Below are 14327 nucleotides of genomic sequence, written 5' to 3' on the forward strand. Positions count from 1 at the left end.
CCCCTTCCTTTCATTATATACCTTACCCATGCAGACAGACTGAGAGATAAAGAGCTTGTATGACCTCCGCACTTGAATTCTCACATCTCCGGCCGTGCAACAGTCGAGAGTTCGTCTTCAGGGTCCTCTCCCGTGTTGAGGTCAACTTTGACCCAGCCTATAAACCCTACATCTCCCCAAACACAGGCATTTAATTAACATGCGAAACAGGTGCTGGCGCTGCTGGGTCGTCAGCTGCTTACTATTTACGACGCTTCGCCAATGAGTCTGGCATCGCCGTTGATGTGACCGTATTTGAGAAGACCGATCGCATCGGCGGCCGTACTCTCACGGTGAATATCTACGATGACCCCGTCGAGCCCATTGAGCTTGGCGCGTCTATCTTCGTGGATGTCAATTACATCCTCTCCAATGCGACGCGGGACTTCAAACTCACGGTAAAAGAACCCGGCGTCAAGGAGGGTGGACTGATGGGTGTTTGGGATGGAAACTCATTCGTTTATACCCAAGACTCTAGCTCCTGGGACTGGGTCAATCTCGTTCGCCTGATATGGAAATATGGTACCGTGCCGTATTATACCCATAAGTTAGTGCAGGGCACCATCGCCACATTCCTGAAGCTCTACGAAGAGCCTTTCTTTCCGTTCCGATCACTGTCGACTCGGGCTTTTCAGCTTGATCTCATCAAGATTACTGGAGTGACTGGAAAGCAGTTCCTCGCCGCCAACAATGTGAGTCCTGATTGTTTTTATTCCGAGTGTTAACCCCATGGGGATACTGATAATCTATGTAGCTCGACGGCCCTTTCGCTCGCGATATCGTGCAAGCCAGCACGCGTGTCAATTATGCCTCGAATCTCGAATTCATTCATGGCTTAGAAACCATGGTAGCCTTGGCACCGGAAGGGGCTAAAGCGGTTGAAGGGGGCAATTGGCAGATCTTCTCTCACATGATTAAGGCCTCGAGAGCAAACCTACATTTGAACTCAGCAGTGACAGCTATTGCACTAGATACCAACGGAAAATACAAGATTAAAGCAACACAAGAGTCAGATGATGTAACAGGGAAAGGGGGCAAAACACATCCCATCGCATTCGATGATGTGATTATCGCAACACCGTTCCAATTCGCGAACATCAGCGCAGAAGAGAATATCATCCAACAACCGATTGATACTATCCCATACGCTACGCTCCATGTAACTTTGTTCGCATCGCCTTACAAGTTTAGCCCTGCCTTTTTCAAAATGCCTCCAGCTTCCAACGTCCCCGTCTCTGTGCTTACAACACTGGGTGACGATGAAGAAGCGTATCCCGGCAAGGCTGGTGCTGGCAAGGCCGGATTCTACTCACTCACGTTGCAGCGCATCGTTGTGAATCCCCGTACTCACAACCCTGAATATGTGTACAAGGTTTTCTCACCAGAAGCGGTGACCCCGGATTTCTTGTCTGAATTGCTCGATGTCGAGATCCCGGACCTATTTACTCATAAAAGTGGCAGTGAAGCAGTAGATGACTCCGTCGTCAATCCCATCTCGTGGTTTCACGCCACGGTCTTCCACCCTTATCCGCAAATGCACCCTCGCGTCACCTTCCAGGACCCTATCATCGGAGACAGCCTATACTACACGTCTGGAATAGAGAGTTTTATTTCCACTATGGAGACCAGCGCACTAATGGGCATGAACGTGGCGCGGCTGATTATTGATGATTATGCCGGCATTCCCCGGGCCAGCGATGAAGAGCTGGGTCCCATGCCCACGGCACAATACCGCGAAGGCGCTGAGCAGAATGTTCTTGGCCAGCAACAGCAGGAAACAGCCAAACATTATGGTCAACCTATCGAAGATGCGAATGAACTTTAACCCCTAGGATGGTTTCAAACGGTTTATACGCTACATTTGCTGGCTGGAGACACTTTTCTCTCGCGACCCAACGCCAACAAAGTCCGAGTCGACTACAGTTGCTGATTTCATAAGCTTGGGCTGGCGTAGCTTGGCATTGATTGGGAATGACACATTCATAGCGATTTTTCTATCTAAGGCTTTGGGATGCATGCAGCGCGGATGCGCAAGTTATTGTTATTATGCAAGTGTATGCGGCTGAGTTTTCGGTGCGTTTTCCTCTGACGAACTTGCACCCGCAGTTGAACTGCGGATACACTTTGTCATTGCTACATCGCCGGTTTGGGTGGTTTTGGGTATTGATAGATAGGTCTGGTAAATTGAGCTATTCATTTGCTAACCTCGCCTGCATGGCTCATCAGCATAAGTCAACGTATCATTTGACTATCGGTGACGATGCTCTGCCGGACTACTGCCGTGAGCGCGAGGTCATGGCTGAGATACTATGTAGGACCGGTGGCAAGCTCTCTGAAGTAAGGGATATCCCATAATAACTAACTCATGAGTAATACGAAGCTTGTCTATGATGAATCTCTAGACCGAAACTGCACTTAGCACGTCGGGCTCGGCTTCAAGGCGCAGTAATGAAGAACAACTCATAATTGGCTGTTGCATTGGTTCCTGTGATTCTTCAACTCTGGTAATACCTCTTCACTTCATGAGTTATTAACTATATCAGCAACTCAAAAGAAAGCCGTTAGCGCCGTAGAGCTTGCGGAGTTCTTATGATTGGATTTCCATTGCGCGACTATGTCGTTTCCCCGTGGTATTTTACGATATGCACTAACGTGATGGCCTTGTTTTTTTCTTATTATTTTTTCTTCTTCTATGTTTACAATATTGTGCTGAACAGCCTCTCCAGCGTTATATTACTAATTAATTGAAGCCGCTTTACTTTCTCGAGCTCCCGTTGAGATGGTACTAATTCTTTACGTGCTTGCGCTGTCTGCGTCTCTCGCTTATGCACGGCCTCCTGGTTGGGGTCGCTGTTGGGTAGGACGGTTGCGTGTGGGGATAACTTGAGTGAATGTATCCTGAGGGAGACGAGCTAGACGGGGGATACGATGGTACGCTAGACGAAGGTGTGCCGGAAGGAATGGCTGAGGGAGAGGGGTGGTTGGATCCGAGGTAGCTTGATGGTAAGGCGGGGTAAGAGACTCCTGGATTGTGAGATGGGCTTGCTGAAGGACTGGATGAAAGCCCTGGTGAAGCATTGCTCGATGGTGTCGGTGAAGGCGTAGATGATGGCGCGTTGGAAGGAGTAGGATAATTGGAGATTGGCTGGCTGGACGGTAAGACAGGGTGAGATACGGCGGGAGTGGAAGATGGTTCTGTCGAAGGATGGGACGAAGGTCCTGAAGATGCAGAATTCGATGGGACTGGCGAAGGTAGAGATGATGGCGTATTGGAGGGAGTAGGATAACTAGAAACCGATTGACTAGATGTCAAGATATGGTGAGATCCGACGGGAGTAGACGAAGGACCTGTTGAAGGATGGGATGAAGTTCCTAATGGTGTAGAATTCGACGGAGCTGGCGAAGGTGTAGATGAAGGTACGTTCGAAGGGTTAGGATAGCTGGAGACTAGATGGCTAGATTGAGGTCCAGGATAGGAACTTCCCGGGTTGGAATATGGTCCTGCTGAAGGGCTGAAAGAAGGCCCTGATGATGCAGCATTGGATGGAACTGGCGAGGGCGTAGGCGAGGGCGTATTTGAAGGGATGGGGTTGCTGGATACTGGATAGCTAGACGGACGTATAGAATAAGATCCGGCAGGAGTAGAAGGACCTGCCGAAGGATGGGATGAAGGTCCTGACGATGCAGCATTTGACGGAGCTGGCGAAGGTATAGAGGAGGGTACGTTTGAAGGGTTGGGATAGCTGGAAATTGGATGGCTAGACGGAGGTATAGGATAGGAGCTACCCGGGTTGGAAGAAGGACCTGCTGAAGGATTGGAAGAAGGTCCTGATGACGCAGCATTTGATGGAACTGGCGAAGGTGTAGACGAGGGCGCGTTTGAAGGGCTAGGATAGCTGGAAACTGGATGACTAGACGGAGGTACAGGATAGGAGTTGCCCGGATTGGAAGAAGGTCTCGACGAAGGAGTCACCGATGGACCAGACGAAGGGGTGATTGATGGTGTATTTGAAATAGATGGTATTGCTGGGAAGGAGTTTGCTGGGGCGGATGAAGGTCTCGACGAAGGAGTGAACGATGGGCCAGATGACGGGGTAATCGATGGTGTATTCGAAATAGACGGTATTGCTGGTAAGGAATTTGCCGGGGCGGATGAAGGTCCCAACGAAGGCGTAGCCGATGGTGTGTTTGAAGGAGTCAGACTGCTAGAAGCAGCAAAGCTGAATGAGGACGTCAAATAAGAACTTAATGAAAAGGATGAAGGCCCTGATGATGGTGTCGGCAGTGGGTTGCTTGACGTTGGCAGCACAGAGTCCGGTGGCGCAGATGAGGGCGTGACAGCTGGTGTAGAACTAGTCTCAGGGGTTGGCGAAGGTTCCGGAACTGGGCAGATAATTGTTTCAGGGCCTGGGATGTATTAGTTTCGGTGACAATCATCTTGGAAATGGTCCTGGGTTCGGTAACCCTCCCATCGTTATCTTACCTCTGAGAACAGCATTGTCGAGATATATAGCAATCTGGGGGATTCTATACGGCGAGCAGACGACATAGAAGCCAACGGTCATACTGGTACTTGTGGCAGTAAATTTATCACCCAGCGTGTTCCATTGGACAGTGTTTAGATTGTAGGGAGCTACCTTCGACTGAATGAGGTTTGCAGCGGATAGGGAGTCATGGAATATATAAATGGCGCAGCTTTCGGTGATAGCAATATTTGTAATTGCAACCTTGAAGTCAACAGATACTTCATATTCGGTCCCAACCACGAGATTGCCCACGGCTTGAGTGATAGTTTGAAAGGGATATATGCCACTTGTCATCCTATGTGATTCATATCAGCATTATGGAACATAGATAGAAAGAAACGGTGCCTTGTTGTAACCTTACAATGAAGAACTGCCTTCTGTGCTCTCCGAAGTACTGATAGTACGAGGGTAAACGTAATTCCAACCATTCATGCCCTCTTCCCAGGAAGGATTCAAGAGCAGGTTAGGTGATTGCTCTGTAAAGCAATTGTCCTGAGCAGAAACTACAGCCGCGGCAATGAGGATGGCCGAAGCCAGGGATTTGAGTGATTGACTAGTCATAATGAACGTGTGAACCATAAAATTTAACGAGTGACTTGGTTGCAGTAGTAAAAATTGTCTGCCAGCAAAGAGAAAAGAAGAAACGGCAGGACAGAGTTGAGGGTCATATAAAGCATCAGCTCTCTACTATGCTGCATAAGCGGTTTGCGCTACTCAAACGGCTCTATCCTAAGCTAGTCCTCATTGTGAATTTGCAGCGGAGTAGACCAGCGCGTCAAATATCTAACAGGAAATAATTACTGCGTAGGTATGCGGCAGAGCGCCATGACACCGTAAATGCTTTCTGGTCATTTCCGCATTTTTCCCAGTGATACTCGTTGGTAACTTTAGTATCAGAAGACTATCGAGTTCCTAACCTAATGCAGGGGCCGGCACCACTGTAGATACATTAGTGCGAAGGCCTAGACGCTACCAGCCTCGGGAACCAAGGACTAGATCGTACACCAGGACGAAGAGAACTCCGGGCAGGCATGAACAAGCGCAAAACGGTATCGACTATGCAGTGTTCAATCGCGGACCTCTGCTCAGTTAGCTCAAGGGCTGCTCAGCCTACTCCATCATGCTCCACCTTAAATATCGCGCTCAGATGGAGAATGTAACTGCCTTTAGACTTCGTCCATCTAGCGGGGTCGTTTTGACAAAGCGCAACATTAAACCAGTAAGTACTGAGGTAGATCAGGTCCCAAGATGGAAACGGATTGTGGGGAGTTAAGATTCCGATACTTTGGGACGCGACATGAAAATAGATTGGGCCGTAATAGACTAAGATCCGGCATGCTGGGCCCCTGAGCATAAGCAGAGATAGAGCTATATGCTTTTCGACACCAAATAACGGCCTTTGGACGATGGTTAATTCGGACTAGAACAGGACTAAATAACTCGGTCCGGGTTTTGCTAAAATGGGAGACTTTGTGTGCGTGCTATTAAGTGACCACGTCCTATATGTGCCAAGGAAGAAGAACCAATGTTCTAGTTATAAATTTTGGGTGAATGTTATGTTCATGGTATCATGGACTGCAAAGCGTTAAACTCAACCACACCACAGCGAGAATATGCATTTCTTAAAAGAACTGCCACTCACTCCTTCCATTCTGTACTATATTACCCATATTTTATTATCAAACTTTCAATATCAAATTTCATTGATAGAACTATCATATAGTTCCAAAGCCAGCCTCTGACATATGTTAGGTTTATTTTATTGAAATGACAATTATTCATATATTTTCAGATGTCAAACCCCCTAACTATGCGATGCCTAGTGCTAACGGCCACTCACTCGTTGTCCCTGTGGCCTATGAGACCTATATCACGAGAGGTCTCTCTGTTCTAGTTTTGTAATACTTAGTCTGTATACCGGGTATTCTAGTTGCAGCACACCTATTATAAAAAGTATCTAAAATGCATTGTCGAGAATCAAAGTCTCAAACATAAACTTCTCAAAAGATTCCCGTTTAACCACAGCGCCAAATCTACAAGACGCCGTTAGCAAATCCATTGTATGGGTATTTGCCATCATGGTTTCGCCTCAACAAGTGATAAGAAACACAAGGGCTTTGGGCAAAACATACCCATGACATATTGCTTCGTCCCGCAACCTTTCCGCGAGACGCCATAGATTCTGCGCCCGCATGCCCCCGAAAAGCGGCTGCGACCGGATTGAATGCCAGGCTTCAATGGGAGTAATCTCAGACTCTGGACACAGCTCTGAGGAGAGAGCAAGTAATGAATGTAGAGACTGTTCCGGGACCTCCCGGCAGAAGGTCTCGTGTGCCCTGTTGGACTCGAAGACCGATTTCGGGTACATGGGGGCCAGCTGGCCGGAGACAGTCAACCCGTGTCCGCCGACTTCATGAGCGGTATCCTCGGGAGGGTATAGATGATTCACACAGGGCCTCTCCAGGCTGTTGATGTTTCTTTTTGTTAGATATAGGGCCGCCGCTTAGTTATGGGATATGGCGAGGTAAATGACTTACGTGAGGACAAATTCCATACCCACTGCCAATGGGTCAAGATCGCCTAGGCGAAGGAGACTGTTGGAGTTGGATATTAACTCAGTCCTGGGGCCATCTTCACGCAATGTTGAGTGTGTTTGGTTGTTGATGCCACTCGTATGCTGGTAGTCTTGCTGAGATGGCCATTCCTGTGCTGGTGCTTTTTCAGGCACGAGGTTTAAGTCTGCTGGCAATTTGATCTCGTCCGGGATCTGCACTCCTTGGTCCAGAATGAACTGAGCAAGCTTCTGCACAGTCTCTCGAAGCTCGCCGATCTGTCGATGAAGATCTGCCTCGTTGGCCCTAGATTCAGCGACATTCTCCTCGAGCGCTTTGGTATACCTTTCTTTGCGCTCTCGGTAGGTACTAATATGTTGCCTATAAGTACTTGTCTTGGGGTGAAGAAGAAAGAGGCAGGATTTAGGACTGACAGTTGGGCATTTCGCAATTGCGCCTTGCGCTTCTTAACCCGGTCTTCTTTGGATTCTAAAGAGTCGCGATGTATTAGCATTCAAGTCGGAAGAAGAGGAGGCTGTTGAAAACTCGAAATCCAACGAGCGTGAGGATCAGAGAAGCCGAATGGAGTCTGCTTACTTTTACTATCCGGGGAGAACATGCGAAAGATGTTAGTAGCCATCTTGGGGGAATGTATCGGTTGGTATTACACTAGATAATCAATCAAGGATGAGTGACATGCCTCGCGGTGAAGGGTGATGCACAATCCTGCATTAGGGCCGCTGATGAAATGTTGAATCTCATTGTTGTATGGATATCAGCTGTAATAACGAATAAACAGGCGTGGGTCGAAGAACAATTGCTAGGCTGGCTCGAGAGTCAGATCCTCCCCAGATCCCCCTCAGAACCCCTTGCAGCCCTAGTGATGCTCGATCTCCTGTTTCAAGACGTCACTGTAACGGGTTGAAGCCCCTGCATGCATTTGATAGCGGCGCTCACCATTTTTCTGAAAAAGGAAATTCTGATCATCCATCAACGTGCTCAGCGCCGCAAGTCTCCATATAATTCCAGCTTACTTAATATGATGTAGTATCGTTAGGAGCTAAACTACGACTCGACTACGTTAGAGACTGTCTTGGCACCCTTCCAAAAAAAGACATTTTGATTATCCATCAATTTCAACTTCAGCATCTTTCAAACTCTGTAATCCTCTTCCAAACGACAAGATAACCGCCGCGTATCATACATGAGAAAAAAAAGACTTCGCAATGCCTGTAGTTGCATATATAAAGCAAGCGGCCCTCGAACAGGTCCCGACGAGAAGCGAGGAAAAATGCACAACAGCTCTCAACACTGACTCAGATTACATCCCACGATTCCATCTCCTCCGCACCTAGCACAGCTGGCCTGTCACTCTTTAGCTTCTCTTAATCGCTCTTAATTTCAATACCCCCATTCTGTGCAATAATTGGCAAAATGCATAGCAAACAGATACTTCCCCTCGCCCTTGCAACGCTTGCGCTACAAGCGCAAGCCCACCCACGGTGTAAGAGCCCGCCTAACGGAAAAGCTATCTACATGATCTCGAATGAGAAAGACAACGCCGTTCTTGCCCTCCCGATAGGGAAAGATGGTTTATTGTCACCGGGGACGGCAACGCTCACGGCAACTGGCGGCGCGGGCATGACTGGAGTGGACAGCGAAGGCCAGCCCGCTGTTCCCGATGCCCTTTTCAGTCAATCCAGCATTACAATAGCCGGTAACGTATGAATGACCGTAACCCAAGAGGATGAGCCCGCATACTAACGTCTGATTGCTACATAGAACTTATTCGCTGTTAATGCAGGATCGAACAGTGTTTCTATGTTCGCCATTAGTCATCAAGATCCCACAAAGCTCACTCTAGTCGGGAAGCCGGTAGCCGTTCCGGCCGAGTTCCCAGTGACAGTTGCGGCCTCGCTGAAGAACAAGCTTGTTTGTGTGGGATCTAGTGGCGCAGTTGCAGGTGTGTCTTGCTCTCAGTTCTCGAGTCAAGGAATCGAGGAGATGGACGACCTGCGTGTCTTCGACATTGGCCAGACTACGCCTCCTGTTGGGCCCACTGGTACAGTCTCCCATGCCTTCTTCTCCGAGGACGAGTCTACTCTCTTCACTACTGTTAAGGGCCGCCCAGATCAGAACAGGACTGGCTTCTTGGCAGCCTTCGCCGTCGGAACTTCGGACTGTGAGGCCAGTGTTTCAGTGAACCAGGAAGGAATGCGCTCCACGCCCGCGGGTACGGCTGTTCTCTTCGGGTCATCGACGATTCCAGGGTCCGACGACCTCTTCGTCACAGACGCATCTTTCGGCGGGGCGGTGCTAGCTAATGGCGGTAGAAGCGAGGATGCGGCATTGAAGGCCTTTTCCGTCAGAGGGAAAGGTGTCGTGGATGGCCAGTCAGCTACGTGCTGGGTGGCAGTCAGCCCAGCGACTAAGACGGCATTTGTGACGGATGTTGGCGTCAACCGCTTGGTCGAGATGTCGCTCCAGGATGCGAGCATTAAGAAGGTCATCGACCTCAGCGCGAACGGTGACCCTGGTCTTATCGATCTCAGGGCGGCAGGTCGTCTTGTCTATGCCCTGAGTCCCGGAAATGGCAGCACGCCGGCTGCCATCACCGTGGTAGATGCTGTGACTAAGAAACAGGTACAGCATTTCCAAATTGATGCTATGCCTTTTGGGAAGAATGCGCAGGGTATGGCTATTCTTTTGTAGCTAACCTGTCGTTCTGTGTAGTTGTGTCATAGAGTAGCGGATATAGAGCTGTATAACCTTATTGCGGATATTTATTAGTATAATATCTTCATCGCTAGATTTACTGGTTATAGGTTAGACTGGAGCTCATTGGAATAGATTCGAATTGATCATTTTGAAGGTGACGCTAGTTCACTCTTATACAATTATACACTTTCGTGAGAAGGTTTTTCATTCTACCGATCTTAGTGCTGGATAGACAATCCATTCTGAAAAATGACATCATAGCGGGCAGGGAAGCCTGGCCTCGGGGGCCTTGAAAATAATTGTGCCAGGGCCTTTGTGCACCAAGATGCTACAATCAATGAATCGCCTTTATTATTCTATCAACAGACTAATAGAACAAAGAAAAGTAGGAACCCACCCCTCCGTTTCCAGTCATCGGAGCCTAAGTCCAGCCTCTTTCTCAAGTAATTAGCAATGACAGTGTCGATGCCCTCGCGAACTAATGTGCCCGTTGAGAAGATCGCACTGCAAAAAATTGCAAAATATTTCAAAGAGCCAGGATGGTGCAGGATCCAGAGATCGTCGGCCGGGAGCGGCTTGCTGAATTAAAATACTATTTTGCGACCGAGTACGGCTTCTTAGCGGAAAAGCAAATCCAAGACACCGTCATTTACCGCCGCGTCGACCAACACAACGTAGTTGAAAGAGTTGTCGTTAAGTTTCCAAAGGGAGACCGATGGCAGGAAGAGCTTGACGTAGAAGCAGGTGTACTTGTCAAACAATGGGGATCCGAGCACAACTGTCGGATCTTGGCTGTTTCCCATATAGAGTACGGAAAATACAGAGAGCCCTGGAACAGACATCATTCAAATCCTCCTCCCATCTTACCATGGCGGCTGCGGACTGACCCACAAGTCTATGGCAAGACCTTGGATTTTTCATTTATTGTGATAGAGTACCTCGCTCGGGGCACTGGGTGCGTAAGAGTCCCAATCGTTGCCCTCGACTATACAATATGGATAGGAAGGTCTCGTTATCGCCCAGGAAAGTAAGCATACTAATCTTAACCTCATCGCTGTAGCCTAAGCTTGATCAAAAGATGTGAATCGCTGGGATTACCATGCATATCTGAACCGCTGCTGTGGTACTTCTTCCTCTGTTGTGAGTTCGACTGCTTCATTTCTACACATATCATATCGTTGACAGGTGTCTAGTAACTCGCGCCTGTATCGGAATAGCCTTACCACCGAACCGTGGCAGAAACAATCCCCTCCCTGTTGAAAGGGAGGTATTACCCGTGCCCGGAGGAAGAATGGGGCGTGTGACTCATTCCGATCTGCACATAGAAAATGTCATGTTTGGAGACTGGTATGTAGCAAAGTCCGCTGAGGCTCGTTATAGGACCCTTTGCACTAGAAGAATGTGTTATGTGTGAGAGGCTAATAGTTATCATAGTACGTGAGCCTTCGATTTTGCAAGGGTATTTCCATTGCCAGAGTTACTGCGCAAGTCAAGAAAAGAAAAGGAAAGGAGATTGACATTATCAAACAAAATAGATGACCCTGGGGATAGACAGCCAACATGCCACAGGACGGCACCTATATGTAAGGATTTATCTCATTAAGTTAGGCTCCTAGAACAATTACGACAAGAGGAAGCTAATAACGGCATTACAGTAAAAGTTTGAACCCCCTTAATCATTCCTGTTGGTTTTTATAGCTACTTATGGGAGACCTATAGATTATAGACTATGGCGCAGCTCGTTATGAAGACACGTATGTGATCATAACACAGATAATCTACACTAGTAACCGTGAATTGGCTGTGCTAACCTAATTTGACAGCCCGGAAAGAGCACAACAATGTAATTTACACGACATAGCATATGTAGGTCTTGTTCTCTACAGCTCGAATGTACCCGAATTGCTAAAGTAGAAATAAGTTAATACAACAACTCGCGACTCTGAACCATGAAGACCAATTCTTCCCGCCCATTTTCACACTTCGAGGGCATTTCGGATTAAACAACTTTAGAACAGAAACCAGCCAGGAATTCATCAGATCTCCTTTGTATAGCGATGATTTGAAACGTCTCGTTTGCGCGTGTATGGCCGAGTCTATCGGGATGCGGCCGTTGTTATTGCCGGTTCTTCATGAATGCCAGCGCAACGTTGATTTGATAGGGAACTGGAGGCGTCTGGCAGATGAGATTAGCGAGCTGTTTGATGACGCTCCTATACTCGATGACGATCCCATGGATCTGGATTACGAGCCATAGTCGCGATCTGAAGGAAAGGAGACATTAAGTAAAATGACTTCACAACATAGATTCTTTGGTTTCTGGGCCCATCTTACAGCACGGTAGAAATCATTGGAGTTTTGCTATTATACCTCATATCCGTGAAAAGATCTATATAAGCGAAATAACTAGATGTTCTTCACAAACAAAATCTAATTAGAATGGTCAGCGAAAGGATTAGCTACATCGTCACATCAACCAGATCCTTAATTTCTCATGATTGGAACCTTTCCTAAGACGATGAAGACGTCCAGTTCAGAAATAAAATAGCCTCAAGCCCCCGGGGGAAGCGTCTCAAAGCATTGAGACCCTGAGACGGAATCGATCCAATCAACCTTGCTCTTGCGGAAGAATTCAAACTGCGGCTTCAAATCAGACTTGTCGCCGTCGAGGAGGCCAAGGACCACGATGGTCATATCTTCCATTCCCCCACGGACGCCCCCAAGGGAACTACCGCATCGACCACAAAACATACGCTTCACAACGCGTCCGGACTCTGGGCTCGTATCATCATACGTTTTCATGAGTGACGGTTCCGACTCTGAGAATGTAATGTTCTATGAAGAGGTTGATGCTATCAGCATACCCTACCGAGTCCCCCCATAAATTCATGTGTGAAAGTAAATGAGCCGATGACTACGCACCGTGGTTTTGTACACAGCAAGAGGTGCAAACACTGCGCCACTGAACTTTTGGCATGAGGTACAGTGGCACAAATTGGTCATTGCCGGTGCACCCTGGATAAGGACTTTGATTCCACCGCAAAGGCATGATCCGGTTTTGGTCACCATCGTCGTATTAGTGAAGGCAAAGAGTCAAACTTATTGAGGCGAAGCAAACAACTTTAAGAAGCTATTTCAGGTGGACTGCTGCTTTGACTCGAGAACCCATGGGAGCTAACCCAAATTTATGTCTGAATGTCTACTCACAGTTGCCTAGTCTCACCGGAGCTGAAGATTCATATGGAGCTTGCTCAATTGTTGGGTAAGTGGGTACATCCGACACGCCACAGCCCAGTTGCTATAGTAAATGCGCGGCGATACTATTTACAAACGGCCGTGAAGCTGGGTTTGTTGAACGCCTTGCCTTGCTATTGTGCCACTGTGATGCTTTGATTTGTCATCACCGCTACGAACACTAACGCCATCAATTTAGTTACCAGCGACAGTGAGATTCAAAAGTTCCTATAAACCCGAAATGATCAATTTTGAGAAGGTGTGTCACTGTGACGACTCATCCTTCAATCCGGATACTCTTTCAGCGATAATATAAATAAGAAGGATTCTTCTAAGAGCTCCGTCATGGTAATACCCTAGCATGCGTGGCGTACCATCCGACTTGTTGACGTATTCAAGCGTATCTGACAGCTGTCTGACTCAGACTAATTGCTAGAGCTTTTAAACACGTGTTTCAGTGTCTCCGAGATACTGGAAGACCTGCGCTTGGTGCGGTCCTCCGTTGGGGACTCTATGCTCGAGCCGCTCACGCGACTCCGTCTTCGCTCGACGAGGTCAAACACGTCGTGAACCATTGCCTGATCTCGGGTTCCTAACATAGCAGTGTATGTTATATTAGCAAATAACCATGAACTACGGCTATAGAAAGGGGGATTGCCGTACGGATATTTCCTGCACCTCCAATGCCAAATGACTTCCTTCTTTCCTTGTCAGTCCCAGCCCTCATCTTCTCATTGAGGCTGGAGAACAGTGTCATCTTGGAAAATCTTGGGAGAGATTTCGGCTCATTCTTTTGATCATATATACGCCTGAAGGCGTGGAATCATGAGCAACTAGACTAGCCCGACGGTGGGCGAATGACGAACACAAATATGAGGAAAGACACATGCTCCTCCTCGGTCATAGAACGGTTATGAAAGTCTCACGATAAGGTGTATGAAGCCTATTGGTTCTAGGTGTAGTGGATGATAGGGGGTCATCTTGAAGGAAGAAACATCCATGGCAACTGTGTCGTCATCCCGTCGGGACATAGCGTAGAAAGAGGCGGGGAGTGATAACGAACCACTGTCTCACTGGTTGTCGGTCAGATTGTACGCAGCAAAACATCCTGGGTAGTATCCTAGGCTTGCTCGTACCTATTGGGGAAATGATTGAAGATAATACACTGCTGCTGCTGATTTCCCAGATCTCTGGTCGCTTACATCATGCTCCCACCACCAGCAATGTATTCATCGCATTGTATCTTCACTGTTAGAAC

The 14327-nt window shown here is 47.9% G+C and overlaps 7 protein-coding genes across 7 annotated transcripts; 4 read left to right on the top strand and 3 right to left on the bottom strand.

Moving 5' to 3' along the window:
• The first annotated feature begins 185 nt into the window (after positions 1 to 185).
• F5B22DRAFT_451212 (prenylcysteine oxidase) lies at positions 186 to 1975 on the top strand. Its single transcript, XM_047971963.1, has 2 exons — positions 186 to 731; positions 794 to 1975. Exons 1-2 carry the CDS (start codon positions 471 to 473, stop codon positions 1862 to 1864), a joined length of 1332 nt encoding a protein of 443 aa, XP_047826607.1. The 5' UTR covers positions 186 to 470; the 3' UTR covers positions 1865 to 1975.
• Positions 1976 to 2805: 830 nt separating this feature from the next.
• F5B22DRAFT_451173 (uncharacterized protein) lies at positions 2806 to 5395 on the bottom strand. The gene is made up of 3 exons (XM_047971962.1): positions 4927 to 5395; positions 4523 to 4860; positions 2806 to 4446 (listed from the first exon to the last, which is right to left on the bottom strand). Exons 1-3 carry the CDS (start codon positions 5142 to 5144, stop codon positions 2825 to 2827), a joined length of 2178 nt encoding a protein of 725 aa, XP_047826608.1. The 5' UTR covers positions 5145 to 5395; the 3' UTR covers positions 2806 to 2824.
• Positions 5396 to 6296: 901 nt separating this feature from the next.
• F5B22DRAFT_624001 (uncharacterized protein) lies at positions 6297 to 8122 on the bottom strand. The gene is made up of 5 exons (XM_047976094.1): positions 7715 to 8122; positions 7552 to 7606; positions 7103 to 7486; positions 6698 to 7030; positions 6297 to 6598 (listed from the first exon to the last, which is right to left on the bottom strand). The coding sequence occupies exons 1-5, from the start codon at positions 7755 to 7757 to the stop codon at positions 6523 to 6525; spliced, it is 891 nt and encodes a 296-aa protein (XP_047826609.1). The 5' UTR covers positions 7758 to 8122; the 3' UTR covers positions 6297 to 6522.
• A 113-nt stretch (positions 8123 to 8235) lies between these two features.
• Positions 8236 to 10089, top strand: F5B22DRAFT_624003 (uncharacterized protein). The gene is made up of 2 exons (XM_047976095.1): positions 8236 to 8839; positions 8900 to 10089. Exons 1-2 carry the CDS (start codon positions 8552 to 8554, stop codon positions 9827 to 9829), a joined length of 1218 nt encoding a protein of 405 aa, XP_047826610.1. The 5' UTR covers positions 8236 to 8551; the 3' UTR covers positions 9830 to 10089.
• A 116-nt stretch (positions 10090 to 10205) lies between these two features.
• On the top strand, positions 10206 to 10866 carry F5B22DRAFT_660307 (uncharacterized protein; the record flags this gene model as incomplete). Its single annotated transcript, XM_047980266.1, has 1 exon — positions 10206 to 10866. The coding sequence occupies exon 1, from the start codon at positions 10375 to 10377 to the stop codon at positions 10864 to 10866; it is 492 nt and encodes a 163-aa protein (XP_047826611.1). The 5' UTR covers positions 10206 to 10374.
• Positions 10867 to 10923: 57 nt separating this feature from the next.
• On the top strand, positions 10924 to 12239 carry F5B22DRAFT_451402 (uncharacterized protein). The gene is made up of 7 exons (XM_047971964.1): positions 10924 to 10975; positions 11029 to 11182; positions 11371 to 11418; positions 11491 to 11495; positions 11555 to 11589; positions 11659 to 11701; positions 11757 to 12239. The coding sequence occupies exons 2-7, from the start codon at positions 11164 to 11166 to the stop codon at positions 12090 to 12092; spliced, it is 486 nt and encodes a 161-aa protein (XP_047826612.1). The 5' UTR covers positions 10924 to 10975; positions 11029 to 11163; the 3' UTR covers positions 12093 to 12239.
• On the bottom strand, positions 12239 to 13013 carry F5B22DRAFT_451413 (glutathione-dependent formaldehyde-activating, GFA). The gene is made up of 2 exons (XM_047971965.1): positions 12758 to 13013; positions 12239 to 12670 (listed from the first exon to the last, which is right to left on the bottom strand). The coding sequence occupies exons 1-2, from the start codon at positions 12902 to 12904 to the stop codon at positions 12386 to 12388; spliced, it is 432 nt and encodes a 143-aa protein (XP_047826613.1). The 5' UTR covers positions 12905 to 13013; the 3' UTR covers positions 12239 to 12385.
• Positions 13014 to 14327: the final 1314 nt, after the last annotated feature.

Source organism: Xylaria bambusicola (genome assembly GCF_022495145.1).
Source record: "Xylaria bambusicola strain CBS 139988 unplaced genomic scaffold F5B22scaffold_58, whole genome shotgun sequence".
Lineage (NCBI taxonomy): Eukaryota > Fungi > Ascomycota > Sordariomycetes > Xylariales > Xylariaceae > Xylaria > Xylaria bambusicola.

What these genes read in the sequence shown, in the direction of transcription:
- F5B22DRAFT_451212 (XM_047971963.1), top strand. Translation starts at nt 471, where the DNA reads ATGGGTGTTTGGGATGGAAACTCATTCGTTTATACCCAAGACTCTAGC. An exon ending in AGTTCCTCGCCGCCAACAAT is followed by an intron (nt 732 to 793) that starts GTGAGTCCTGAT and finishes TAATCTATGTAG; the next exon opens with CTCGACGGCCCTTTCGCTCG.
- F5B22DRAFT_451173 (XM_047971962.1), bottom strand. Translation starts at nt 5,144, where the DNA reads ATGGTTCACACGTTCATTATGACTAGTCAATCACTCAAATCCCTGGCT. An exon ending in ACAGAAGGCAGTTCTTCATT is followed by an intron (nt 4,861 to 4,926) that starts GTAAGGTTACAA and finishes TGAATCACATAG; the next exon opens with GATGACAAGTGGCATATATC. An exon ending in CGACAATGCTGTTCTCAGAG is followed by an intron (nt 4,447 to 4,522) that starts GTAAGATAACGA and finishes AATACATCCCAG; the next exon opens with GCCCTGAAACAATTATCTGC.
- F5B22DRAFT_624001 (XM_047976094.1), bottom strand. Translation starts at nt 7,757, where the DNA reads ATGGCTACTAACATCTTTCGCATGTTCTCCCCGGATAGTAAAA. An exon ending in GTTCTCCCCGGATAGTAAAA is followed by an intron (nt 7,607 to 7,714) that starts GTAAGCAGACTC and finishes GCGACTCTTTAG; the next exon opens with AATCCAAAGAAGACCGGGTT. An exon ending in GGTATGGAATTTGTCCTCAC is followed by an intron (nt 7,031 to 7,102) that starts GTAAGTCATTTA and finishes AAACATCAACAG; the next exon opens with CCTGGAGAGGCCCTGTGTGA.
- F5B22DRAFT_624003 (XM_047976095.1), top strand. Translation starts at nt 8,552, where the DNA reads ATGCATAGCAAACAGATACTTCCCCTCGCCCTTGCAACGCTTGCGCTA. An exon ending in GCATTACAATAGCCGGTAAC is followed by an intron (nt 8,840 to 8,899) that starts GTATGAATGACC and finishes ATTGCTACATAG; the next exon opens with AACTTATTCGCTGTTAATGC.
- F5B22DRAFT_451402 (XM_047971964.1), top strand. An exon ending in GCAGCTCGTTATGAAGACAC is followed by an intron (nt 11,590 to 11,658) that starts GTATGTGATCAT and finishes CTAATTTGACAG; the next exon opens with CCCGGAAAGAGCACAACAAT. An exon ending in ATTTACACGACATAGCATAT is followed by an intron (nt 11,702 to 11,756) that starts GTAGGTCTTGTT and finishes AGTAGAAATAAG; the next exon opens with TTAATACAACAACTCGCGAC.
- F5B22DRAFT_451413 (XM_047971965.1), bottom strand. Translation starts at nt 12,904, where the DNA reads ATGGTGACCAAAACCGGATCATGCCTTTGCGGTGGAATCAAAGTCCTT. An exon ending in TTGCTGTGTACAAAACCACG is followed by an intron (nt 12,671 to 12,757) that starts GTGCGTAGTCAT and finishes ACCTCTTCATAG; the next exon opens with AACATTACATTCTCAGAGTC.